Source organism: Phragmites australis, chromosome 8 (genome assembly GCF_958298935.1).
Source record: "Phragmites australis chromosome 8, lpPhrAust1.1, whole genome shotgun sequence".
In the NCBI taxonomy this organism is placed as follows: domain Eukaryota; kingdom Viridiplantae; phylum Streptophyta; class Magnoliopsida; order Poales; family Poaceae; genus Phragmites; species Phragmites australis.
Window position 1 is genome coordinate 4072921 of NC_084928.1, and position 26691 is coordinate 4099611.

Here is a 26691-nt window from a genome sequence, read left to right on the forward strand (position 1 = left end):
ATGTGATGCAGGAACACGGGGCCAAAGTAGCATATCTCCTTCACAAGGTGAGCAGTGAGATGAGCCATGATATCAAAAAATGATGGTGGAAAATACACCTCAAGAATACAGAGTCTCAAAATATCTTTTTTCTAGCTCCTCCAACGAGTCTAGATCAAGCTTTTGTTCAATTGCACTGAAGAAAAAGCACAGACAAACAGTGACATCATCATCACATGGCAATCATGTGACTTCATCATGGCGAAATTCATTTTCAGCTCTTTCACCAAAACAAGTCTTGCGATGTTGGACGAGTAACTGGAGGGAACTTTTACCCTATGCAAGAACTCGCAGAATTCTTTTTTTCTTCTTGGAGAGAGTGATAACTACGGGAGGTAGGTGTTTTCCTTTGTCTGTATCATGTGCATGGAGCTCTTGCCTTAAGCTCATTTCTTCAAGGTCAGCTCATATGTTCTCATGATCCTTTCCTTTTTCCTTCATTTGGAGCAATGTACCGATCAAACTCTCGTAGATATTCTTCTTTACATGCATGTTGTCGATAGAGTGGTGAAAATCTAATTTTTCTTAATACTCTAGCTTGAATAGTATTGATTTCTTGTTCCACATTTCTTTTGGTCATTATCCTTGGAGGATCGTTTTTGCTTGTCAAGGACAATAATGATTTTTTTAACCTGATGGTGGACATCTTCTCCACTTAAATACCTTGGAGATAACGCTTTGTCCCTTGTGCCATCAAATTATGTGTACATGTTTCGGTACGGGTGCTTCTTGGGAAGGAAATGTCGATGCCGCATGTACACTATTTTCTTTGAGTTGTTCAACCTCAAACTGCATGTGTTATCTAAGCAATAGGGGCAAACATCACCTTTTCTTTTGCTTTGACATGACAAGTTACAAAGTGCTGCAGATCATTGATGCTAACGAACAGCATAAGATGTAAGGTAAAGTACTATTGCTTCCATCCACATCTCCACCATCACCTATAGCACCGTCAAAGGAGTCGTAGTCCCCTAAGAGTCCTTGAAGAAAAAAAATCATGATCGATAGACGTATCATCATGATCATGACCACTAGCGTCCATGATCAATGTCGAATAGCACTACAAATAATTCAAATATTTAGAATTAGAAATAATCAAAGAATAAAACAAAGATGGGAAGAAACAAGATAGAACAAAGATTAAAAAAATCACAAAGATTTTTTCAAGACAACACGATGACAGTGTTGACATTTCTCGGATTTTTGGCAACAATTCAACCTAATTTTGCCAAAGTTTGCAAATTTGCAAGAACTTTGAGACAAGAATCAGTGGAAGAAAGAAGAGAGCAAATGATGTTGCTAGTGTGGAATAGAATGACAGTGTGGTGCTCTATTTAAAGGTGAAAATGGTGATTTTTACAAAAAAAAATTGAATTTTTCGGAGCTCAAACGGTCAAAAAATTGATACAAAATTAAAAAAAAAAGAGGTTAACGAGTTTAATGGGCCTGGTGTAGCCCATTTAACCTATTAACTAGCCGTGCCCCCACATGCTTTCGCGTGCCCTCGCGTGCTTTGGCATGTCGGTCGTGCCGCCTGTGCTTTGGCCATGCTGGCCCCACACACCCAACGGCTAGTGCAGGCTGCTAGCGTGCCAGGCGTGCTGTGCTGGCCGGGATGACCGTTAGCGTGTCGTGTTGGGCTGGGCCAGATGTGCCGTCACGTGGCTAGCAGGGTCAGCCGTGCCGAGCCACGCTGTGCCTAGCCGGGTCATTCGTGCAGCATGGGCTGCTGGCGTGCCGTACCAGGCTGTTCTATGCCCAGGCTGGCCCATATCAACCGGGTCATGCTGTGCCGGCCTAGCTTACCGCACACTCGACCTAAGCATGACCCGTCGCACCATGCCATGCCTTTAATGGTAGGCCTCAGACCGGCCCAATAGACATAGCCTATTTGGATAGGTTTACCCTTGATCACCTGGCAAAATTGCACTGAGCTCCTGGAGCCTCTAGAAGAAATCCTAGCCACCAGTACGGTTCACGGCTGGACCCGCAAAAAGCATAGAAGAATGTATTCGACTGCCGACGGTACTTGGCCATGCCCCTGTTAGACAGTGCATGTGCCTGTCCATCTCCCATCGTGGCCTTCCATCTCCCGTCAGTTTCTCTTGTGCCTGCTCGGCTTGTGCCTGTTCGGCTCATATGCATATTCGTTTTGCCTTCATATGTATGACTATATAATGTAATACTTGGAACTCAAATCAATACAACACATATTTGCGTGATATTCTCTTACATGGTATCCGTTATGTTCGCATCCTGTGACTATCGCTTCCACTAAACAAAAGCCGCCTCTCCAGTTCAGATCATGTACGCTGCCATTGCTGCATGCCAGCGCGAGGAGGAGGCAGCTGCTGCTGCTGCCAATGCACGCCAGCGCAATGATGCTGCTGCTGCACGCCAGCACGATGATGTTGCCACCGCTACACGCCAACGTGAGGAGGAAACTACCCGTGTGCGTGAGCATGTTGTTGCGCGCCAATGCGCCGAGGCCACTCGCCTACTCCATGAGGCTGACACACACAGCGTCGAGGTCACCCATGACATGGAGATCACCAACACCATGATCCTCCACGAGGCATCCGCCATTACCAACCTCCACACCCAGGCCATCGCTATCCAGAACATTTGTGCCCTCATGCTGGTCGTTCTTGATCTCGTCTCCCCTAACTAGAAAAAGTGCCACGGCTGCTTCCTCACCACACTCGGCAAGTACTCCCTCACCGACCACGTCCTCACCGACACCATCCATGCTGAATCCGTCAATTGGTCATGCATTGACTGTGTCGTTCGTGCATGGCTATACGGCACCATTTCCTCTGACCTCGTCGACATTGTCATGGCACCACGCACGACCGTGCACCTTGTGTGGCTGGGCCTCGTAAAACAATTTGTCGGCAACCGGGAGACGCGTGCCCTCATCGTCCAAGGTGATCTTAACATCACAGACTATTGCAAGAAATTAAAGAGTATGAAAGATGTCCTTGGGGATCTCAATAAGCCTGTTGCCAATCAGACACTTGTGCACGCCATTTTGCGCGGCCTGAACTAGAAGTTTGCGTACATAGTGGCTATACTCAAGCATCAATGGTCGTTTCCCACCTTCATCGAGGTCCGATCTGATCTCCTGCTCAAAGAGATGACTATGGCCTCATGTCCCATGACATCATCCACTGCCCTCATCGCAACCACCCCAGAATCTAGTGGTTCCCCCACCGGCTACATCCCAAGTCTCCATCCAGGCACTCCCGTACCACAACCTAGGAGCGGGTCTGGCGGCTCCAACCGACGTCGCCGATGCAGGAAGAACAGTGGCACCAGCAACAGGGGTGGCTCCGGCAATAGGGACGGCTCCTCCTGGCCCTCATTCTACAATCTGTGGATGGGGACCATTCAAATGTGGCATGGTCCCCATCCTGGTGTCCCCGACAGCCAACCCCCACGAGCACAGGGCGTGCAGCACCAGTAGCATCCGCGCCCCAACACACCATTGTATGTGTTCTATGTCAGACCTCCTTCTAGTGGTTACCCGCTACCTCCACAACTAGTCTATCCAACTGCACCTACTCCTCCACCAACCCCCGGCACTTGGACTCCAATGGTGGGATCTTGGAACCAGCAGTCGTTGGCAAATGCATTCAATACTATGACATTTGCTCCTCCCACCACGACTGACTGGTACATGGATTCTGGGGCATCTTCACACATGACATCGGACTTCGGTAACCTATCTTTGCTCCATTCACCACGGTCATTTACTCCTTCATCAATCGTTGTTGGTAACGGGTCCCTTTTGCCCGTCACCTCTACTGGCTCAATAGCTTTACCTGGCAATTTTCATCTGCATAATGTTCTAGTCACTCCTAGCCTTATCAAGAATCTTATATATGTTCGCCAGTTTACTACTGACAACAATTGCTCTATTGAGTTTGACCCGTTTGGCCTCTCTGTGAAGGATCTATGGTCCCGGAATGAGATCATCAGGTGCAATAGCTCCGGTTATATTCCTTCCACGCACCGGCACCTGCCTTATGTGCTCTTGCAGCAGCTGCTCCCTCCACCATGTGGCATCGCCGCCTTGGACATCCCGGACATGACACCATCTCCAGACTTACCAGTGTCTCCGCCATTACCTATAATAAAAGTGCTGGTGATTCTCTTTATCATGCTTGCCAACTTGGCCATCATGTGTGCTTGCCATTTGCCACATCCAACTCTAGATCTATCAATAAGTTTGATTTAATTCATTGTGATCTTTGGACATCTCATGTTTCTAGTGTATTCGGTTACAAATATTATTCGGTCATTCTAGATGATTGCTCACATTTTCTTTGGACCTTTTCTTTGCGTCTTAAGTCCGATACTTTCCCCACCATCTCTATTTTTTTTTCTCTTACGTGGCTACTCAGTTCGGCGTGACAATCAAAAGCATCCAATGTGATAACGATTGGGAGTTTGATAACTCCTCCGCCCGCTCTTTCTTCCTCACTCATGGTGTTGACCTTCGTATGTCACCCTACACTTCTCAACAAAATCGGAAGGCCGAGCGCACCATTCGCACTATCAATAATATTGTGCGCTCCCTCCTATTTCAAGCGAGTTTGGGTCTAAGCACTCCACACAACCACGTACCTTCTTTATCTCCTACCCACAAAGACACTAAACCATTCCACACCTTTCTTTGCATTGTATGATGTTCATCCCACCTACGACCACCTTCGTGTGTTCGGCTCCAAGTGCTACCCCAACTTATCCGCTATAGCTCCCCACAAACTCTCGCATCGTAACACCCTTTGCATCTTCCTTGGATATTCATCAAATCACAAAGGTTACCGGTGTTTTGATCCTTTGTCAAATCATGTCATCATCTCCCGCCATGTGACGTTCGATGACACATCTTTTCCTTTTGATGAACCGAACACCCCATCGCCTAATGAATTTGATTTTTTGTCCAATGTTGACAGTGCGTCAATTCCAGTCGGGCCACCACGTAGCTCTTTCCATGCAGGAACACCACCATTGGTTGTCAAACTGGCTGCCCCAGTGGCTGTCGAGCCTGCTGCTACACTCGTGACGCTGTTCCCACTGGTCACTGACCTGGTGGTTGAGCGTGTAGCCACCCTAGCACCGCTGCACGCACCTGCAGGCAGCGCAGGTAGCACCGCATCTGCAGCAGAAACTCCATCGATAGTGTCACCAGGTGTGGCTGCACATTCAGTGCAGGCTCGCACGTCGGCAACGCCCACTGCTCCTATGGTGCGCAATACCACTACACCGACTGTTGCTGCTCCTCTATTGAGTAGTAGTGCCTCCCTGTCACTGGATGTTCTGCCTGATGGTGCAGTAACGATCCCACCCGTCAGCAACTCTCACACCATGGTCACTCGTGGCAAGCTCGGGTTCTGGGAGTCTGTCCAACGGCTCACCCTTCCTTGCCATGACCCTCTCACCGATCCAAAGATGAATCAATCTGCTCTAGCTGATCCTAACTAGCACAGTGCCATCGAGGACGAGTATGCTACCTTGCTCGGCAACAACACGTGGGATCTCGTCCCGCGACCACCCAAGGCCAACATTGTCACTGGCAAATGGATCTTTTTGCACAAGTTTAACGCTGATGGTACTCTTGACAGATACAAAGCTCGATGGGTTCTTCGTGGCTTTACACAACATCCAAGTGTTGACTTCGATGAAACTTTTAGCCCGGTTGTGAAGCCAACCACTATCCGCACTGTGCTCTCTTTGGCTCTTTTCAGAGTAGCCCATTCATCAACTTGATGTCAAGAATGCATTTCTTCATGGCACATTGACTGAGACAGTTTACTGCTCCCAGCCGACCAGTTTTGTCGATACTTCCTGCCCAGACTATGTCTGCCGTCTGACTAAGTCTCTTTATGGTCTCAAACATATGCCCCGAGCTTGGTACAACCTCTTTGCCTGGTATTTGCTGACTCTTGGTTTTATGGAGGCCAAGTCGGATACATCTCTGTTCATCTACCACAGTGGTGCCGACACCGTCTATCTTCTTCTTTATGTAGATGATAATGTCTTGATGACATCTTCTATTGCTGCGCTACACTGGACCATTGTAGCTTAGCAAAGCGAATTCTCTATGACGTATGATGGATCTCAGGGCACTTCATCATTTTTCAGGCATTTCTATGCAGCGGAGCCCAATGGCTTGTTCCTCTCTCAACGACAATATACATTGGATATACTGGAGCGTGCTGGCATGTTAGATTGCAAGCTTTGCAGCACATCGGTTGATACTCACCCTAAAGTATCTGGATCTGCTGGAACCCCAGTGAGCAATGCCACTCAATATCGTAGCCTCACAGGTGCCCTATAGTATTTCACCTTTACATGGCAGGATATTGCCTATGGCATACAACAGGTCTGTCTTCCTATGCATAACCCCCGAGAGCCTCACCTCACGGCAGTTAAGCGTATCCTTCGGTACTTACGTGGCACCATCGACTATGGGCTCTAGGTTCATTGATCTCTGACGGCAAACCTGGTCGTATATTCCGATGCAGACTGGGCAGGGTGTTCGGACACACGCAAGTCCACATCAGACTATGTTGTGTTTCTTGGTGATAATCTCATTTCCTGTTCTTCCAAGCATCAGAACACAGTATCTTGTTCCAATGCTAAAGCATAATACCGAATTGTTGCCAATGCCGTTGCAGAGGCTTGCTAGCTTCATTAGTTAATACATGAGCTTTGTAGCCCTCTCCACCGAGCTACTGTCGACTAATGTGATAATGTAAGTGTTGTCTACCAGTCGACTAATCCAATGCAGCATCAGTGCAGCAAACACGTCGAGATAGACCTTCACTTTGTCCGGGAGCGCATGGCTCGTGTATTGTAGTTTACAATATTAATTTTTTTTTGCCTCATATGCTATGCTAAATCGATCTGATGTTGATATTTTTCTCCTGTGTCGTACGCCTTTATTTTAGGCTTCGACCAATCAGAAAACGGAAACGTCGTGGAACTACTTTCAGTGCAAATCTATTGATATAATTTTTTAGGCTAATTATTCAAGTATTTTGCATGCATGTTAGTGGCCAAAGTCTAAAATTGTAAATTTACACTTTCTAAGTCGACGATTTTTAGCAATATAACAGTGCGATCGAAACTCAGCATGTTTTAAACAATCTGCTAGTTCACATGTTAGAACCCCATCAGTCTGTTGCATCGAGTTGACCATAATCCATAATTGCAGGACATTGCTGGGGGATTTCATGGTTGCCATTATTTACCCGACGTTAGTTTGAAATTAACAAGTGGCGTGATCTTGAGAAGTCACAAGGTAGCATACAGTGGCGGAGAGGGGGAGCAAGCAGGGGCTGCTCTTCTCCTCTTTTATCTCATCTCCCTCTTCTGCTTATTCTCTTGCAAAAAAAAAAAGTTAAGTGGTTTAGGTGGCTACCAAGTACAGCACCGTGAAGGTAGAGGGGCTTCAGCCCCCTGCCCCCATAGTAGATCTGCCCCTGGTAGTTGAGATTGAATCATGTTATAGAGATCTCACACCCAAAAAAACAAGTGGATTTAGGTCCATGAAAGAAATTTCTGAGCAATGCTATGCTAACTAACAAAACGTGAGATGTTTACAAGGGAAGAAAAGGACGGACCAACTTCTCAAACAACTGTATAATTTACATTTACAACACAAAAAGGGACATGAATGATTCTGGTTTATTATGTGCATGCAACCGCTGAATTATAAAAGCACCATCAGCGAACTAATGTAGGATAGGAGATCCCTATCAAGCATTAGAGTGCACCGAACAGGCCAGCTATAAGAGAAAGGTCTCCTTAAACTAACTGAGCACTCAGGTCCCGAAGTGCACCCCCATAACTCCCCAAATTGTTGACGATGCTGTTCAGATAGCTTCAAGTCTTCATGTCTTTAGGGGCAATGAACAAAAAGTGAATTAAATAAAGTTACCTTTTTTATCATAATTGTTATACATGTCATGTTTTCCTATTAAGATTCTACTTAAAGTTTTGACCTTTGGGTGAGTTTGAAGATTTGTGCGCTACATCACCTCCGCCACCCTAGTACTTTTTTTTCTCGAAAGCCTTCACCTGGCCATGGCCTTCAGTGAAGCCATCTAGGGTGTAGTGGCGACAATACGCGAGAGCATGATGGCCTTCAGTTTCAGTGAAACCATCTGGTTCACCGGAATGCCGAATACCGTCAATGGTGTATTGTAGATTCAATGTTTTTGTGTTGTTACAACACAGAAGATGACGGCTTCGTTTGCCATGTTTGTCATAGGGGGCGGCGGCATGAAGGAAGGACACTTGGTAGGCATGAGGGGGTTTAGAAAAGGCGAAGAATAAATGAGTGTTTACAGTTCTATAAGCGCATACTATGATGGAACTGAGTTAGGAGCAGATGATGCTACAATTGCACTTTTTAGGACTCATGTTGCAATTGTGGGTCCCTCTAGGGCGCAATTGCGAAAAAATGAGGGCAAAAGAAGCCTCTAACATATCTCTTCCAATCCTTCACATTACGTAAGAAACCATTAAAAAGAGACATGTCATTAGTGACGATTTCTCAGTACACGTCACTAATACACTATTAGTGATAGGTCTAGTGCCGACCCGTCACTAATATATTAGATTAATTAATCTGAGAGGAAACTGTTACCATAATTTGATTTTCATTAAAAGAATCATAGTTCGAATTTGAACACCAAAATTTGAATGCAGCTATCTAGAGATGGCCTCCCAAGGCCTTGTTTTGGACACCAAAATTTGATTGGAAAGTAATATAATTTGTATATAGATTATAGATACACTGAAATCCGTTCATTTCAAATAATGCCACAAACAAGAATTGAGCATACCTCAATTGGTGGAGGTACACCCGCACCACCAGGTTCGAGTCTAGGTTGGGTCTTTTTTTTTTTTGAAAAATAATGCCACAAACATCTTTTACTAAAATCAGGATCAATTGATATTGTTGTCATATTTGTATTTTCTTTCTTCCTACGACTAGCCATGACTCAAACTCAAGCCCCAAATACAAAAGCTAAATGACGGCATGTTGACAAGGAGGGACACATCACCACTAGGGATGAAAACAGGTAGGAGAAATCCTGTCCCATCTTGTTTTCTATATTTCTCTTGATCATTTTCGTATTTTGGGGATTTAAGTGGGAAAGGGACGAAAATGGAAATTTAATGTGAAAACAAAGCCGAAAATGGTGTAGCTATTTTCCCGACCATTTTTTTTTTTGAAATCCTGTTTTTATTCGAGAAATTTCCGTAGGATTCCCGTATTTTCGTTTGATCCCACATGACACCCAAAGCGGCAAAGCCCACTCGGCTCTGGCCTTCACGTCTCAAAGCCCGATCGGCCATCCCGAAATTCTCCATTCCCGATCGGCCTCCAACCCTAGCTATCGGGCACCGGTTGTCACCCCCTTTGAGACGCCTGAGCTCGCGCTTCCGCCACCCTAAGCACCACCCCCGCTGTCCTTGCCGCCCTCGCCAGCCGCCGCTGAGCCACCTAAGCTCGTGCTCCCGCCATCCTGCACTAGAGCAAGTCTGATGACGACAAGAACCACCACCACTACTCTCACCATTCTACCGCTCTAGCTTCGCTGTCTCCCACCGTTGTGCCGAAGGGGAGCCCATCGTCGTCACCGGCGTAGGGGAGAGCGAGAGGCATAGCTCCAGGTTATCGCTGAAGGCTGAGATCGACACATGAGCAGTTGTACAAGACGAGGCAGGTGGAGACGGAGGAGATGCAGCGATGAATGTACCTATCGTACCAGCAAGACCTTCTAATCTTCGGTTGTATCGGCCTTGGTTCCCCAGCTACGGCTTCATCCACTGCCTCACGCGGGGGCTCAACACCACTGTCGTTATGTCCTCCAAGTCGTAACTCACGACCAAAGCACAGACCACAACGGCATTGCTGACTACTGTTCTTGGAGCTCAGCTCAGTTCAGTTTGGAGCTGCTTGTCACTGTCAATGTAGTGTCAAGAAATGCAAAAAAAATGCATAAAAATTAGCTAGTAGAAGATGTTCTTTTGTGAGTCTGTCATGCTGTGTTTGTTACATATGCTGAGGTTAGTGACTAACTAAGCAGAGGTAGAAGTATTTTAGCGTATGGTGAAGGGAATTTGTATGTTCTATTTTATATAGAGGTTATTAGTGTAACTGTGCAAGCAGTGGTGAATATGGCTAGGGCCTGCAGTGAATGATGTAAATGTATAGCAAGCAGCGAAATCATATCACAAGGGGAGCTATTGGCAATTGTAGTATATGGTCGGTGTTCCTAGATTGAATTATCAGTTCCCGACTTATACCGACGAGTTTCCGTTCGGATTGATTCGTTTTCGATATCTCGACGTTCTCAAGTTCGTATCTATTTATGTATTTCCTGTTTACTATTCCGTTTTTGAGAGAAAATGTGAAAGTGAAAATAGTTAGGGAGTTTTTTCAACCGTTTTCGTCCGTTTTTATCCCTAATCACCACTGCCAAATGACATACTATTTTGGGTTCTCCAGTTTTCCATCCTAATTTGCACACGTTTAAGTTACTTTTGAAAATTACTAGCAATACACCAATTCTAGAGTGTAGCTAGCTGACAAGGATTTAATAATTAAGGATTTACTTAGAAATATGGTATATCCTGAAGATAAATTAGTATAGTACACATGTCTTTTATCCAATATGATAGGTTTCATAACTGTCATGAGGTAATTAAGGCATATGCCAATATTTCTGGTAGTTCATCGTATTCTACATGAAACCATCCCTTGATTAGGAATGAGTCCCCAAGATATTAGAAAGTATACAATTTGGTAAGGTTATACTCAAAGACTCTGAGTACAGTACGTCTTCCTGACCCGCCTATATAAGGAGGAGATGAGGTATATCCAGTGGATCGAAGGAAGCAAGGTTGGAAGCCAGAAATCAGACAAGCAATACGAAACAAAGTTAGTCAGATAGAAGCAAAACCCATTGAGATCTATAGCAATTTCGAGCAACGATTAGATTCCACCTCACAATAGCTTCAAGATTCAGATCACGAGAGAACTCATCGAGATCTTAGTATTAGATATAGACACCCCTATTGTAAATATCTTCTCCTGAGATTAACTAATGTAGAACATTACAAAAGGCTATTATCCTAAGTAAGGTATAAACTTGTATAAAATCTCATAGCATTCTCTTCGATACATACATGTAGTGAACATATACCACTAATTTATATAAGTATTTACATAACCAACTTTACCTATTATCGACAGTAATGCGCTATGGATAGGTTGCCCCTCTTCATTGGCCCCTCCTCTCCGCACGTTGCCTTCGGCCACCATCCCACCCCGTCAACCCCTTCCATGCCATTTTCCTCTTCGTCGACACTTCCTCTGCCACCTCTTCCACCCTCCATCATAGGTGGTGCCTTCACCATCTTACTGTGCCCGAGCCCACCGTTGTGAAAGGTGGTAAGAAAACATACTAATAAATTGAAGGAATCTCCATAGTTCAATAGCATATCCAACGTTCAACACAAATTCCAAATTAGTGCAAGCTTAACCCGGCATTAAATCTGTAATTTTATAAAATTATTATTTAAATTTATTATTTTACGATAATTTTATCAAAGTATATTTATCCTACGGGCCCATCCGCCGGGCCAGGAAAAGCGCAAAGTTTCCAGCCCACCACACCAGCAAACTACAAAGAACTGGCCACGGAGCTATGCAATTCTTACACATAACCCCTCCACATTCTCCGCAATCATAAACAGATCCTGCTTCTCTCTCCTCGCTGCCACCTCCACACTCTCGCACACACCTCTCCCCCGCTATATAAGAACACGCGCCCCGAGAACAGGGGAGAGCGTGCAGAGCGAGACGCGTCGCCCCTCCCTTCCCACCCGCCGCCGCCACCGTTCCCACGTAGGGCTAGGGTTTTGGCCGCCGCCATGGCGATCCTCTCGGAGCTCGCCACCGAGGTGCTCATCCCCGTCGCCAGCGTCATCGGCATCGCCTTCGCCGTCGTGCAGTGGGTGTTCGTGTCACGGGTGAAACTCTCGCCGGCCGCGGCCGCGTCCGGGGGCAGCAAGAACGGGTACGGCGACTACCTCATCGAGGAGGAGGAGGGCCTCAACGACCACAACGTCGTCGTCAAGTGCGCCGAGATCCAGAACGCCATCTCCGAAGGTGAGGAGGTGTCGCTTGGTTCGTTTAGATCTGCGCATTTCGTGCAGAAAGGCGCGGGTTTGGCACGTTTTTCTCTCGAGGGTAATGTTATAACTCGTCGTATTTAGGATAATTTTTTCAAGAAAGGTGGGATCTTTGGGGGGGCGGGGAGGGGGGAAGGTTCGGGCTTTTGCTGTCCGTTCCTTTCTTTAGGAGATTTAACGCTAATCTGACGGTAAAGTTCCAAACTTTAGCCTGGGTGAGCTCAAAGCCTCAAACATCACTCTATCCTCTCCCCTGGCTATAAAACGGTTTTCTAAACAGAACAAAACGACGAAGAAATTTTTGCCGAACTGAGTTTGGTTTCAGAATGGATATTTTTATGCAATGGAAGACAAATCCTTGTGTGATGGTTGTTGGTACAATTGTGGGGGACTGCCAAATAGTGATCCCTTTTTCGCCAAACGATGTACAATATTCTTAGTCACTCCAGGCCTGTGTCCCAAATCTGGATTTTTCTAGTGGGGGCTCATGTGTTGCTGTTGCTTGCTAGAATTCGATTCACGGGTCCCAAGTGGGGCATGCAAATAAGTTTGCTTCTTATTCCCTACGCCGTGTAAATCTAGACATTGGCTTTACATGATTGTAGTTGGTGCCGAATCTGCGCTTTGATAATGAATTCTTTTAATACCTTGAGCGGTGCTCTTGCCCTGTGTCGGTGCTACAGTAAAGATGCAGCTTTCAGTTCCGATGTCGCGTTGTATCTTTCGGTAGATCAAAACTTGGTAGTGGAAGGTGCGTGATGGATCTGCATCTAACTATATATGTACACATGTAGCGAGTTAGGCAGAGCGCCAGAGCACCATTTGGCTGACTTAAGCTTGCAGTAATTGTTAACTGGACTCCAATGTCCTAGTGCTTGGTAGATCTGGACCTGGAAGGCCTAGTTCTTGGATGAGGATATCTGCCATCTGTCACCAACGTGTCGTTTGTTCCCTGACTTCTGAGCTTCCCATCTAGATCAGCATGGATGCCCTAATGCTCATCAGATACGTGTCCCATCTGTGGGGTTTGTTTTATGTGTGTCACCAGGCTTGACCCGATGTGGGACACAGGAGGAGCTACTTTTGGAATATCCTGTTTGAGGGGGCCGTGGGGTTTGTCACTTCCTTTGACGTATAACAGTACTGGGTGGCTGACAAATGGCTGTTGAATGTTTCAGTCTGTAGGCTTATCTACGTATTCTGTTATTTACTGTGATTAGAAAATATAATTGGACTCATAGTTGTAGTATTCAGTCTGGTGTTTGGTTTGACAAAGTATGCCATTGTATTGTTCATAGTTTGTATGTGTGTCGCAATGTAGTTTTAATTGTGTAATTTAATGAAACACCTTGGCTATTGACAGCCTGTTGACTGTTGAGTCTAATCATGTTATCTATATTTTAACAAATGACTTTTCTTTTATGAACAGGAGCAACATCATTTCTTTTCACTGAGTACCAATATGTTGGTATTTTCATGTCGATCTTCGCTGTTGTGATCTTCCTCTTCCTTGGTTCGGTTGAGGGATTCAGCACAAATAGCCAGCCCTGCACCTATAGCAAGGACAAGTACTGCAAGCCAGCCCTGTTCAATGCACTCTTCAGCACCGTGTCTTTCTTGCTTGGAGCGATCACCTCTTTGGTCTCTGGTTTCCTTGGAATGAAGATTGCCACATATGCCAATGCCAGAACTACCCTGGAAGCCAGGAAGGGTGTTGGGAAGGCATTTATCACTGCTTTCCGCTCTGGTGCCGTTATGGGCTTTTTGCTTGCATCAAGTGGGCTTGTGGTTCTTTACATTACCATTAACGTATTTAAGTTGTATTACGGTGATGACTGGGAGGGTCTTTTTGAGTCTATCACTGGTTATGGCCTTGGTGGGTCTTCCATGGCTCTCTTCGGAAGAGTTGGTGGAGGTATTTACACAAAGGCTGCTGACGTGGGTGCTGATCTTGTTGGAAAAGTCGAAAGGAACATTCCCGAGGATGATCCTAGGAACCCAGCTGTGAGTTCTCTCAGCAAATAGTGCTTATTTTCAGACAGTCCTAGCAATTACATGTTGAATATTATGGTACTTTGCATTTCCTTCCTGAACTTACAAGTCTTGTTTTGCAGGTGATTGCTGATAATGTCGGTGACAATGTTGGTGACATTGCAGGAATGGGATCAGATCTCTTTGGGTCATACGCAGAGTCTTCCTGTGCTGCCCTTGTTGTCGCATCTATCTCATCTTTTGGAATCAACCATGATTTCACTGGGATGTGCTACCCACTACTTGTTAGCTCTGTTGGCATCATCGTCTGCTTGATCACCACACTCTTTGCAACCGATTTCTTTGAGGTCAAGGCTGTGAATGAAATTGAGCCTGCACTTAAGAAGCAGCTCATCATCTCCACCGCTTTGATGACTGTTGGTATTGCAATAATCAGCTGGTTGGCCCTTCCAGCTAAGTTCACTATCTTCAACTTCGGTGCTCAGAAAGAAGTCTCCAACTGGTATGTTATTTTCAATCTTTGATATTCATTTGTGGAATGTGCTCTCTCCTGACTAAATTATCATGGCTTCTCAGGGGCTTGTTCTTCTGTGTTTCAATTGGTCTGTGGGCTGGTCTGATTATTGGTTTTGTGACAGAATACTACACTAGCAATGCGTACAGGTAAAAGGCCTATTAGTCACTAATTATGTGTTTCTTCTGTGTGATGGTGTTTTAAACATAACATGTTTCTTCTATGTGGCAGTCCTGTGCAAGATGTTGCAGATTCCTGCAGAACTGGTGCTGCCACTAATGTCATATTCGGTCTTGCTCTAGGATACAAGTCAGTTATCATCCCAATTTTCGCTATTGCTGTCAGCATCTATGTCAGTTTCTCTATTGCTGCAATGTACGGCATAGCAGTTGCTGCTCTTGGTATGCTAAGCACAATCGCAACTGGCCTTGCTATTGACGCTTATGGTCCCATTAGTGACAATGCTGGTGGCATTGCTGAGATGGCTGGAATGAGTCACAGAATCCGTGAGAGAACTGATGCACTTGATGCTGCTGGCAACACTACTGCTGCTATTGGGAAGGTATAAATCACTTTATGCAGTTGTTTGCTAAATTTGTCTATTTTACAAGTGTTGACTCTTTGTGCTTTTAGTAGGTTATGCATTTGCTAATTTGAAAATAGATGAAATATTAAATGGTTAGCAGCAAGAGAACCATTGTACTGATCTGGTAACCTGAACATCTGTATCCTTCTGCAGGGATTTGCAATTGGATCCGCTGCTCTTGTGTCCCTGGCGCTTTTTGGCGCCTTTGTCAGCAGAGCTGGAGTGAAGGTTGTTGATGTCCTCTCCCCTAAGGTCTTCATTGGTTTGATTGTTGGAGCCATGCTTCCGTACTGGTTCTCTGCCATGACCATGAAGAGTGTTGGAAGTGCTGCTCTGAAGATGGTGGAGGAGGTCCGCAGGCAGTTCAACACCATTCCTGGGCTGATGGAGGGAACTGCTAAGCCCGACTACGCCACCTGTGTCAAGATATCTACTGATGCCTCCATCAAGGAGATGATTCCTCCTGGTGCTTTGGTCATGCTCACACCCCTTATTGTTGGAACCCTCTTCGGTGTGGAAACCCTGTCTGGTGTTCTTGCTGGCGCCCTTGTTTCTGGAGTGCAGGTGTGCATCACTTTCTTTTTCTCTCTTTGCGCACTTATGTGAGGTCACTAGTTCAAGGATTTATGAATTTCCCTCTTTCGACAGATTGCCATCTCTGCTTCCAACACTGGTGGTGCATGGGACAATGCCAAGAAGTACATTGAGGTAAATGTTCCGAAGTCCTGGTTGATCATAAGTCAATATTCATGGTGAGTGCCAACTTTGCCCTGAACTTCGTTCTGCTTGTCTCAGGCTGGTGCCAGCGAGCACGCAAGAACCCTGGGTCCCAAGGGATCAGACTGCCACAAGGCTGCTGTGATCGGCGACACCATCGGAGACCCCCTGAAGGACACCTCTGGCCCGTCCCTCAACATCCTCATCAAGCTCATGGCAGTCGAGTCCCTTGTGTTCGCGCCCTTCTTCGCCACTCATGGTGGCCTGCTGTTCAAGTACTTCTAAGAGCCATACCGAGCGCAGCAGAAGTATATGATCCGTGGACATCTCAAATAACTCCTGCCAGATCGCCAGTCCATGTGTGTCGTTGCACCACTGTTTTTTTGGTCTCGTTGTTTCAGGCTTGCTACTGTTCTTTCTCTTTGGCCTCCTGGAGGCGTTACCTTAAGTCTTATTCTTACTGCTACTAGCTCCACATAGAAGAGAACAGATGTCCTCCTTCGTCTGGCAAATTTTCCTTGTCCCGTGATGACGGCGATAATGTTGAGATCTTGAACAATGATGAAATCATATGGTCTGTTAATGGCTCTCTTCTGTTTATCACTAAAATGTTATATCTGCTATCGCGTGTAGTGTAATGCAAGCAAGATGAGCGCTCCTCGCTGCTGTAGCCAACAAATATGGTTTGTCAGGATTGATAACGAACAGTGCATGTTTCCAACTTATAGAGTAAATTTAGGTATATGCCAAATTGGCGTCATAGCCGTCCTGGCTCGCGATCGGATTGAACCCGATAAGACTCAGTTAAGATCAATTAGGCCTCGGGTCAGACAAATTAGCACTAATTCTCATTGATTAGTTGTAATTAAGACCCAATTTTGCTTTGGTTTAGTGCTGATCATCCATGAATTAGATTGTTTTCATGTTTATGTTCATGATTGATGATATTTTAGTACAATTAAGGCTTGATTAGGCTCATATCAATGCACATGTTCATGAATTTGGGTATTTAAGTCTTGGATTGATCATGTTTTAGTCCTTTCTTTTACATGTGTGCGTGTTTATGTACTTATGGGGCTCGGGTTTGGACAATTATGCTCGGTTTGAGGTCCGCAGGATTTCAGTTAGCATTAAGAATGAGAGGATTAGGCAAAAAAAAAAATGTGAAACCCTAAAGAAAACCCAAAATTCCGAAGCCCTAGACCCAAATCGGAAACCCTAAAGAGGAATCCCCTTGGTTTGCCCCTAATCCGAAGGCCTAATGGCCTTTTTACCCCAAATCCAAAACCCTAGAGCCAAGTCTATGAAGAACCGTTTAAATCGTATTCAAATTAATCAAATAGGCGATCATTTAATAGAATGAGAGATACACATGCCCGTCTCTCGACATGCCACATGCTAACCCACATCTCACCACAACAATCGCAACCACCAATGATTAAAACAAATATAATTCTAGTAGTCCCGACATGTGTTTTGTGCCTAAAATCTAAACACATGCCTTAACATTAAGCTTCATCATATCAAGACATAATAAATAGCGAGTAATGTAAATATATTACAAACCTTTAAATCATTACAAGTTCAATGATTTAAAGATCAACGTAACAACGATGAACGCTAGGAGGAACAAAATACGTCAAGTTTGTCCTGGCTTGTTGATATTACTACACAGCGGAAAACATCTTATAAATAACAAAATGGATGACGCCATTTGCCATAAGGCACTATCCTGTCACCACGAGTAGCCCACCACTACTCTTGCCCGTCACCGACATCGACGGGCATGAAGTAACCGTATACTATTTTATCCTCACCTGCAAAAACTTAACAATAACAAGGTGATTACAAAGGTACTTGCAAGACTTATTAAATAGTGGGTATATATAATAACCTGACTCCAAGTATCATACATTTGAGGATTAGTAGCAAGGAATTGACCACAAAGTTAAATGAATTTACATGCAAAAGTCATTTATTAACTCAAGAGTGTGAGCACCTACCAAACTTAATAATTGTACCCTCCTATCGTGATATCATAAGCATAACCATCATTATTATGTGAACATACTCTTCTCGATATCAACCATCACTAGCCACTTCCTAACATAACATAAACAACCCAATATTGGAACTCTACGATTGATGTGGATGGACATAAGCATACTCATAACTGAGAGTGTGACAGTTTGAATTGATCTTATACCCTGTAGGGGTACATCTTTACCCACATGACTCGGGTTCATCTTCTTGACCCTCGATACAACCTTTCTGATACCCGGAACTATCCACTTGCGCTTGCCCCTATGACATCGGATTACCACGAGCGTGTCTCGAACACCTCCGACTCCCCGCCACCTTGCTTCTCCTCATTATTTTTCTCTTACGCGTCATAGGGTCATAAGTCATGTGTTAGTACAGTGTATGATAATCGACTCATTCGTATATTTATTGAATATGTGAAAGTACAAAAAGTGTTTATGCCAACGGCAAACAACGGTCGGTGCTTAATAGATGAAAGCAGTTTATGGCATCCGGGTTCCTCTCCCAACCTACCCTTAGCAATGCCCACATCTCATCTCATCCTTACTAACTCTTCATCCCAACATCATTTACACTGTGAAATATAATTAAGCCCTATAGCTCATGAATGATGGACCGCTCGATTTCTACCGATGACCTATGCATTGGTAAACATCCTGTATAACTTTTAAGTTAGACATTAACATGGTTATATCCAGTTACAAGGATAGGGATCATCAAATATTAAGGTATGAACAATGCATCAACATAATCTACCCACAAATCCTATCATTGACTCGCTAAATATGCACAACATACATAAAAGCGATAACTTATCAAATTAGACACCACAATATCCAAAGTAAAGGTGAAATATGCTTAGATGCTTGCCTTGTTGCTTCGGTGCTTCGCTCACGTATACCTCCGATCTGATATCGCCCTCAACCACTTAAATCGTCGACACGTCACTCTCTAATCATTGGAAGAACACATTGAATGAACAAAACGAATGAACAAATATGTATGCTCATGATGCATAATTGCGAATGAGATGCAATGTGACATGTAATGAATTTTTTTTGCAAAAGAACGCTAATCGATTGGGCTAGAAAAGATTTGAACATCACATGAGACAACCTAAGCTCAGTGGGTACTGAGTGGCTAGCGGTCAGACCGTGGGAGTCGAACAGAGAAGAAAACGGTATTGAGTAGACCTGGAGGTCAGACCACCGGTTCTGGTGATCAGACCAGCTCTAGTGGCGGTCTGACTCATGACTATGCAGTTTGACTTGAAGTCTGACCAGCCAAATCTCATCCTAGCGGTCAGACCAGCCCTAGTGGTGGTCAGACCGCTAGGTCTGGTGTAGGATGAAGGAGGCCGACTAGAGAGGGTGAATAGTTAGTTCTAATATTTTAGCAAGATTTAATCGATTCTAATGCGGAATAAAAACAATTGGTTACAAGATAACTAAACCCTCGAAATTCTGTGTCTCAAACTAGTGCACCAACACTCTATGTCTATATTCAAGGTTTGCAATCCTAGGGTGACAATCGACCAATTATAATTCTAAGAATGTAAATTGCACAATGTAAATAAGCTAAAGTAGTCAAACCATAAAGGAGAGATCAAATTTTTTACCGTGGTCTCGGAGACTTGCTAGTCCCCCTAATCCATGTCGAGGTGGGTTAAAGCCTTTAACCACTCATCTATCAAATATGCAATTCTCACCACGAGAAGAGGCTCACAACGAGCAACTTAATCTTGAGCCAGATTAATCCAATGAACCACTCGCTATCTCAGTTCCACTAGAGTTGCACTTTACCACTTCGGTAAGGCGTGCACAAAGCCTCTCACAATCATATCGAACCTTCTCACAAGCTTCTTTGAGAATATCATCGGATCACAACGTCACGGCATTGTCTAGGTGTTGGCAAACACCAAGAGTAACAAGTCAAGACAAACTTTACTCTTACCAAGTGTCTAAAGCTCAATGTCTAATGCAAATGTACTTGATTCTTGCCTGGTGTTATTAGTGACGGGTTACAACTTGATTCATCACTAATGACTGGCTAGGGTGACCTGTCACTGATAAGTTAGTCATTGGTGACGTGTCACAATTTGACCCATCACTAATGATTGTCTAGGATGACCCGTCACTGATGAGTCGTCATAGGTGACATGTTATAACTTTAACCCGTCACCTATGACTAGCCTAGGATGATCTGTTACTAATGGATCGTCATTAGTGATGGGTCATAAATATGACTCATCACTATTATCATCAGCGATGGGTTATGTTATGACCCATCACTCATTTCATGTCTTCTTTGTCTGTTTTTCACGTAATGAATGCCGGTGCCACATACCAAAAGGGGATGCAGATAATACTCCATGATCAAATCAACTGAGATGTTGAGGCCTACATTGATTATCTCGTCATCAAAACAAAAAAGAAGGAAAATCTAATCTCCGACCTACAAGAAACGTTCAACAACCTGCGCAAGAATCGAGTCATGCTGAACCCAGAAATGTGCGCATTTAGAGTGGATGCAGAGAAATTGCTCGGTTACCTGGTGTCCTACCAGAGAATAGAAGTCAATCCTAAGAAGATCAAAGCTACTGAAGATATGCAACCTCCCAAGTTAGTGCGAGAAGTTCAGAGACCAACCAGATGCTTGGTGGCCCTTAGCCAATTTATTTCTCAGCTTGGAGATCGAGGACTTCCCTTCTTCAAGTCACGTGCTGTAAGTGGGGTATTGGTGGTGGAAAGAGAAGCGCAAGACAAACGAGAGAAAAGCCAGCCACTGATGTACTACATCAGTGAAGTGCTCTATGGTCCTAAAGAACGCTATCTGTAGGCGCATAAGTAACTATATGTTGTACTAATGGCCTCTTGTAAATTACGACATTACTAACAAGCTCACAAGATTAGCATACCGTTAATATTCCCACTCGGCAAGATCTTGCACAACAGGGAGGCAATCGGCCGAACTGCCAAGTGGTCCGTTGAACATGGAGAAGTCGACGTCCGTTTCGTGCCTCGAACATCAATCAAGTTGCAAATACTCGCTGACTTCGTGACCGAATGGACTGAACTAGATCAACCCTAGGATGACCACGACAACTTACCAGATGTATGAACTTTATTCTTCAATGGATCATTCACGCTTCAAGGCGCGGGCTGGGATTATACTGATCTCTCCAACAGGAAAAAGCCTATAATATGCTTTGTAGATTGATTTTCTAACTACGAATAACGTAGCCAAATATGAGGTCTACTCGCTGGACTTTGAGTAGATTATGCTCTTGGCATCCGCTGCTTGTGAAAGGGGATTTACAGTTGGTGGTGAAGCAAGTTAGTAAGTAGTATCAAACCTCAAATAAGACCATGATGGATTACCTCGTGGAGGTGAGGAAGTTGGAAAAAATTCATCAGACTCGAGGTCAAGTATATCTCAAGGTAGGATAACTACCTCAGCGATAGTCTCTAGCATCCTCATGATTTCTAGGACAACCCGGTATTTTCATAGAAAAACTCTCGAATGCGTTTGCAAAATCATCAGAGGACACAGCCGAAGGAGTGGTGGTCTACGAGAGCTATAACGAGCTCGGGGGCTTGCTAGGGACTGACGCCCCAAAAGGAGTCGCGAGGGAACTCGTGGATCAACTTGAAAGCAAAATTTGGTGGATAGATCCAATCTGCAAGTACCTTCCAGATCAAGTTGTGCCTAAGGATGATGCACTAACCAAGCAAATTTTCTGTCGATCCAAAATGTATACCTTGGTGAATGGTGTTCTCTATCGAAGAGGTGCTCACGGAGTACTCATGAAATGCATCGCTTAGAAGCAAGGTAGAGAACTACTCGAAAAAATCTATAGAGGGTGTGTGGAGCTCACGTTTCCTTCCGAACCTTGGTCGAAAAGGTATTTGTAAAAGGTTTCTATTGGCCTACGACTCTCCATGATACAAGCGACTTAGTAATAAAGTGTACGAACTATCAATTTCATAGCAGACGAGTACATCAACCCACTTAGGCCCTACAAACGATACCCTTATTGTGGTCATTCGTGACTTGGGGGCTGGATATTCTGGGGCACTTCCTGTAGTGTCCAGGGCTTCAAGTTCTTATTCATCACAATTGATACCTTCACTAAGTGGATTGAAACTAAACCAGTCGAAAAAATCACTTCGGCGGCCGCCAAAAAATTCATCATGAAAAACGTCATGACAAGCTTCGGCATCCCGAGTAGGATCATCATCGACAACGGCACTCAGTTCTCCAGCATGGAGTTCATTGATTACTGCGAGGAACTAGACACTACAGTCTGCTTTGCGTCCGTGGCACATCTACAAAGTAATGGACAGGTCAAGCGAGCAAACGGTCTAGTACTTCAAAGAATCAAAACCCGCACCCTCAACCGTTTATCCACCTACGCTAAAGTCTGGACTTCCAAGTTGCCTAACGTACTTTGGACACTTCGAACGACATCCAGCAGGACGACAGGTGAAACGGTTTTCTTCCTAATCTATAAGGCCGAAGCGATGCTACCCTATGAACTAAAGATCAAATCTTTCCGAGTCGAACTGTACGCCGACAAGGATAAAATCCCGAGATCAGTTATGGAAATGCCACTGCTCAGTGTCAGCTTCTACAAATTTCAACTTCAAAAGGAGAACCGTCTGGAACTTTAGATCCTGTAACTTAATCATATTTCATTCAATTCAGTTTCTCATTCTTCAGTATACCACAAGTCTGGAACTTCTTTTGTCCCCATTTGCTGCAAATCAAATTCTCATTTTTCATTATACATAAAAATAAAAAATATTAGATGCTTTCCTTTGGAAGTATAACAAATTTCTTCAATACCACCCTTTTACAATCCTGCTCCATCCAAACACGGAACTGAAGGACAACGGGAAAGAGCACTTCCCTTTCCTTTTGCTAATCATCATAATTTCTTCAACCTTTTACAACTATAATAGTAAAAAAAAGAGAGCCTTGCATCTTACTTCATCTCCCAGATGGACAAGCTTAGCTACCCATCATCACCTCACCTTTCCTGACAATACCAATCACACCAAAACAATTGTGATCCACTCATCTACTCGTAACTACAGGCAGGGGCAGAGAAATGGAGGATGTGAGAGAACACAATGGAGTATGGAGCCACAGTTATGGGCTGTGCTGCATCCACTTTGGCAGCTTCAAATCTGGGGATGTGCCCGTCTGCATCAGTGGCCAAGGCCCTTCCATTCAGCAGCATGACCTGGCTTTGCAAGTTGCCATCCTTGGGGGTGAGATGGTATTCATCTCTCATGGCACCAGCTGCCTCAGCAGAACCAGCAGAACCAGGAACATGTACATGCCTGGTCTTTCTGCCATGCTTCTTTATGCCGTGTTTATGCGCGGCGTCTTCGCTTGTTACCGACACTTGGATTGTGGTGTTGCCGCTGAGGTTGATCAGCAGTAGAGTTATTCCTGGCTGAACAATGAACATACAGGGAAAAGATTGAGCATGAATTGCCTAGTAGATGAGGCTTATGCCATGTTGCTAATGGAAATGTAATGAATTACTTACAGAATCTCTTGCGCAGTGTGTGTAGGCGCGAATCATGTTCGTGCTGCTGACTGTTGTCGCAAGAACTTTGGTTCCCATGAGGCGATGCCACAGTAGAGCGCTGCCCGAAAAAAAAAAGTTGTTAGGTTCCAACAGTTGGGGTAGTTCTACACATTTTGGTACGAGGCATCAAATCTTGTATGTAATCTAGTGCAAGGCAAGTTTTTTATTCAAGTGTTTTACCTACTTGTGAAGCCTTCGAGAACATAGTGTATTTTACCTGTAATAGTCAGGATTTGGTTGGAACGTTGTTGTGTTTAGCAGGCCGTAGTTCCCACCAATAAGACTTTGTCTGCAGTAGCTCTTAGTGTCATACTTTGCTGACATCCCAAGCTGATCCAAGAACCTTAAAAAAATCACAAAACCCCTTAAGGACATCTTCAACAACAGTACAGAATTCAACACCTCAAAACTTCTTAGCTTACCAGAAGCTGAACACAAATGAATCAGTGACGAGGTGGTGGCCACTGTTGTAAGCCCCTCCAGCCTCGCCAACCCATGCGACAGTTGAGGTCCCTGAGGATTTCAGTATCCCCTGAAGATTGCTGAATGTGCTTTCCATTCCATCGAGATAAGATGGATTGAGGATCTTTTGAATGAGATGTGAGTCCACTCCTGCAATGTTCAACACATTTGTTCAGTTCGCAGTGTATGAACCGGATTATCAGCGGGTTGTAGTGAGCATACCTGGTCCTAGATTGTAGATGTGGTGGGTGATCACATTCAGTAGATTTGGCTTGGTTTTGGCGATAAGCTCGTTAAACCAGGCTGCATCAAAGAAGCCTCCAGGAGCAAGAACCAGTGGCTTTGATGGACTGCTTCGGTATATATTGTCGACTACTGATTTTAGGGCGATCACATCTGCAGCATATTGGTCAGCCCCAATTCGAGCTCCAACTCCACTGCCACTAAGTTCATTTCCTGCACGGAGAGGACACAAGTTTCTGAATTCATGATTGGATTGTATGGAGAAATTCTTATTTTTGAGCAATATTTTTTTTCGAGAACGTATTTTTGAGCAATATTTGAATTGAAGGCTCAGAATGTTACTTATTTCGTGTGACGGTGGTCCAAAAACTGTGGATAATTGAGAAATTGGAATTAGGCATCCTAACCACATATGCTACTGTCCTATACAATGGACATGTCAAATGTTAACATCAACGTTCAGAGACAATTTCAGAATACCAAAAAAGAAAAACATTTAGGGATATTTTTGGACAGTAATTGTAGCCCTTCTCTGAACGTTTATTCAAAAGAACCATTCAAAAAAGAAGTTCTATGTACAAATTCTCTTTTTTTTTCAAACCAAATATCCGCTGAATAAAGCATTTTGATGGCAATTAGGAAGACGAAAGGAACATTAGAATCACATACCAAGCTCCCATCCATGAATTTGGTAGCCCTTGTTTGCAGTATACCGAATCAGTGATGCTGCATTGGTGTAATCCCATGGCCCTCCTAGAGATCCATCGGGCAGCGGAACCCGGCCGTTCAGCGCATTCAGCCCGAACACAATCTTTGCTCTGCAATCGTGAAAAGTTGTATGATTCTCGCAACCCATGTAACTCAAAGGAAAAGTGATACTGGAACTACACCTTCAGAGACTGAAGAACTGAACTTACCCCGATTTCTGGAAGAAGGCGTTGAGCTCGTCCCATCTGCGCAGGGGCAGACAGCCCTGCGTGAAGCCGTGCATCTCCGACGTGTTCTTGACGAACGGCGTGCACGGTCGCCCGAGGTCGTCGGTGCCGTACACCACCTTGTCCTGCAGCGAGCCTCCCAGCCGGAGCTTCAGCGGCGAGAACGCTGAAACAAAATTCAACACCACATTGGAAAAGAGATGGGCGACTACTAAAGCTCAATGGAGCGGCCCCGGCCTGTCGTTGCCTACCTCTGACGGCATTGAGCAAGACCTTGCTGGAGAGATCCTGCACGCGAGAGAGCAGAAGCGGCGTGTCAGCTCGCCGTGTTCTTGGATCAACCATGAGTTTGCGAGGAGGAAGTAGCAGCAAGAGCTGGGAGGAAAAAAAGGAGAGATATTTAGGCGGTCATCACCAGGTTGAGCAGGGAGGCGCGGCCCCATGCGCAGGTGCCGTAGTCGCACTTGTCCGGCGGCCACCAGTCCAGTGTCGCGCACACGAAGTCCTCCCCCGTCGCCGCGACGGCGCGCCGCCCGTCCACTGCGGCCACCGCCGGCTGCCCCGCCGCCGCGCCCAGCCGCAATAGCGTCGCCGAGAACCAGAGGCCTCCAAGAAGGCGCAGCCCGGCCGCGGCCATGCCGGCCAAGAAACAGGGCACGGCAAGGCAATGCCTTCAGAGCGCAGAGCAGGGCAGTGTGTACTGTCACCTAGGCTAGGCTAGAGCACGCGGGAGGAGGACGCTGCCGGCCACCTGCACGATGGCTAAATAGTACTAAATGGCTACAGGCCAAGGATGGAGGCGGCAGAGACCAGAGCAGGGGGCGGGGATAGGTGGGGGTGGTGGGCGCGCGCGCCGCGCTTGCTCGGTCCCTCGACGAACCGGTCGGAACCTGACAGAGCGGGGGCGCGGGGGGACACCTTCGCCGCGCGATGCGATCCCGCCCCGCTTGATCACCACCATTCCGAGGTCGCTCCTGCCCATGCGCGGTGTGTGACGCGGTAAGCTCGGCGGCTGGGCCGGTGAATTCACTTCTTCCGTTAGCGGCTAGCGCGGTGAGAGCGAGCTCAGTCAGGTGACTGGGAGGGTCCGTCACTGGCTGGGGTGTGGTGAGCTGTGAGCGAGCGCTGTGCGGGCACTGCTGCCTGAAGCAGCGCTGGAAAGTGGCGTGGTGCAGTGCTGACGACAGGCGGCAGGAGTAATAAGAAGTCTAGGTTCTCGGCTCCATCCCACCCCCTGCCAGAAATTTCAATTTCGTTTTTGATAAATTATCAAAAATTATGAAATTCATTTTTCATGCTCTGTTTTATAGGTCTTATATGTCAGTAAAAAGAATTC

The 26691-nt window shown here is 45.3% G+C and overlaps 2 protein-coding genes across 2 annotated transcripts; one reads left to right on the forward strand and one right to left on the reverse strand.

Annotated features, from left to right (window-relative positions):
• The first annotated feature begins 11879 nt into the window (after positions 1-11879).
• LOC133926346 (pyrophosphate-energized vacuolar membrane proton pump) lies at positions 11880-16653 on the forward strand. The gene is made up of 8 exons (XM_062372240.1): positions 11880-12238; positions 13691-14265; positions 14376-14755; positions 14830-14916; positions 14999-15329; positions 15507-15917; positions 16002-16061; positions 16149-16653. The coding sequence occupies exons 1-8, from the start codon at positions 12001-12003 to the stop codon at positions 16353-16355; spliced, it is 2289 nt and encodes a 762-aa protein (XP_062228224.1). The 5' UTR covers positions 11880-12000; the 3' UTR covers positions 16356-16653.
• Positions 16654-22867: 6214 nt separating this feature from the next.
• On the reverse strand, positions 22868-26151 carry LOC133926347 (heparanase-like protein 3). The gene is made up of 9 exons (XM_062372241.1): positions 25771-26151; positions 25607-25643; positions 25338-25521; positions 25090-25238; positions 24400-24633; positions 24138-24327; positions 23933-24058; positions 23674-23773; positions 22868-23577 (listed from the first exon to the last, which is right to left on the reverse strand). The coding sequence occupies exons 1-9, from the start codon at positions 25990-25992 to the stop codon at positions 23197-23199; spliced, it is 1623 nt and encodes a 540-aa protein (XP_062228225.1). The 5' UTR covers positions 25993-26151; the 3' UTR covers positions 22868-23196.
• Between the last annotated feature and the right edge of the window lie 540 nt (positions 26152-26691).

Bases quoted from the DNA above. Each gene is read 5' to 3' on its own strand.
- LOC133926346 (XM_062372240.1), top strand. From the start codon at position 12,001: ATGGCGATCCTCTCGGAGCTCGCCACCGAGGTGCTCATCCCCGTCGCC. The intron at 14,266-14,375 runs GTGAGTTCTCTC...CTTGTTTTGCAG, and splicing joins ATGATCCTAGGAACCCAGCT to GTGATTGCTGATAATGTCGG. The intron at 15,330-15,506 runs GTATAAATCACT...ATCCTTCTGCAG, and splicing joins CTACTGCTGCTATTGGGAAG to GGATTTGCAATTGGATCCGC.
- LOC133926347 (XM_062372241.1), bottom strand. From the start codon at position 25,992: ATGGCCGCGGCCGGGCTGCGCCTTCTTGGAGGCCTCTGGTTCTCGGCG. The intron at 25,239-25,337 runs GTAAGTTCAGTT...TCACGATTGCAG, and splicing joins GCCTTCTTCCAGAAATCGGG to AGCAAAGATTGTGTTCGGGC. The intron at 24,634-25,089 runs GTATGTGATTCT...CTCTCCGTGCAG, and splicing joins AATTCATGGATGGGAGCTTG to GAAATGAACTTAGTGGCAGT.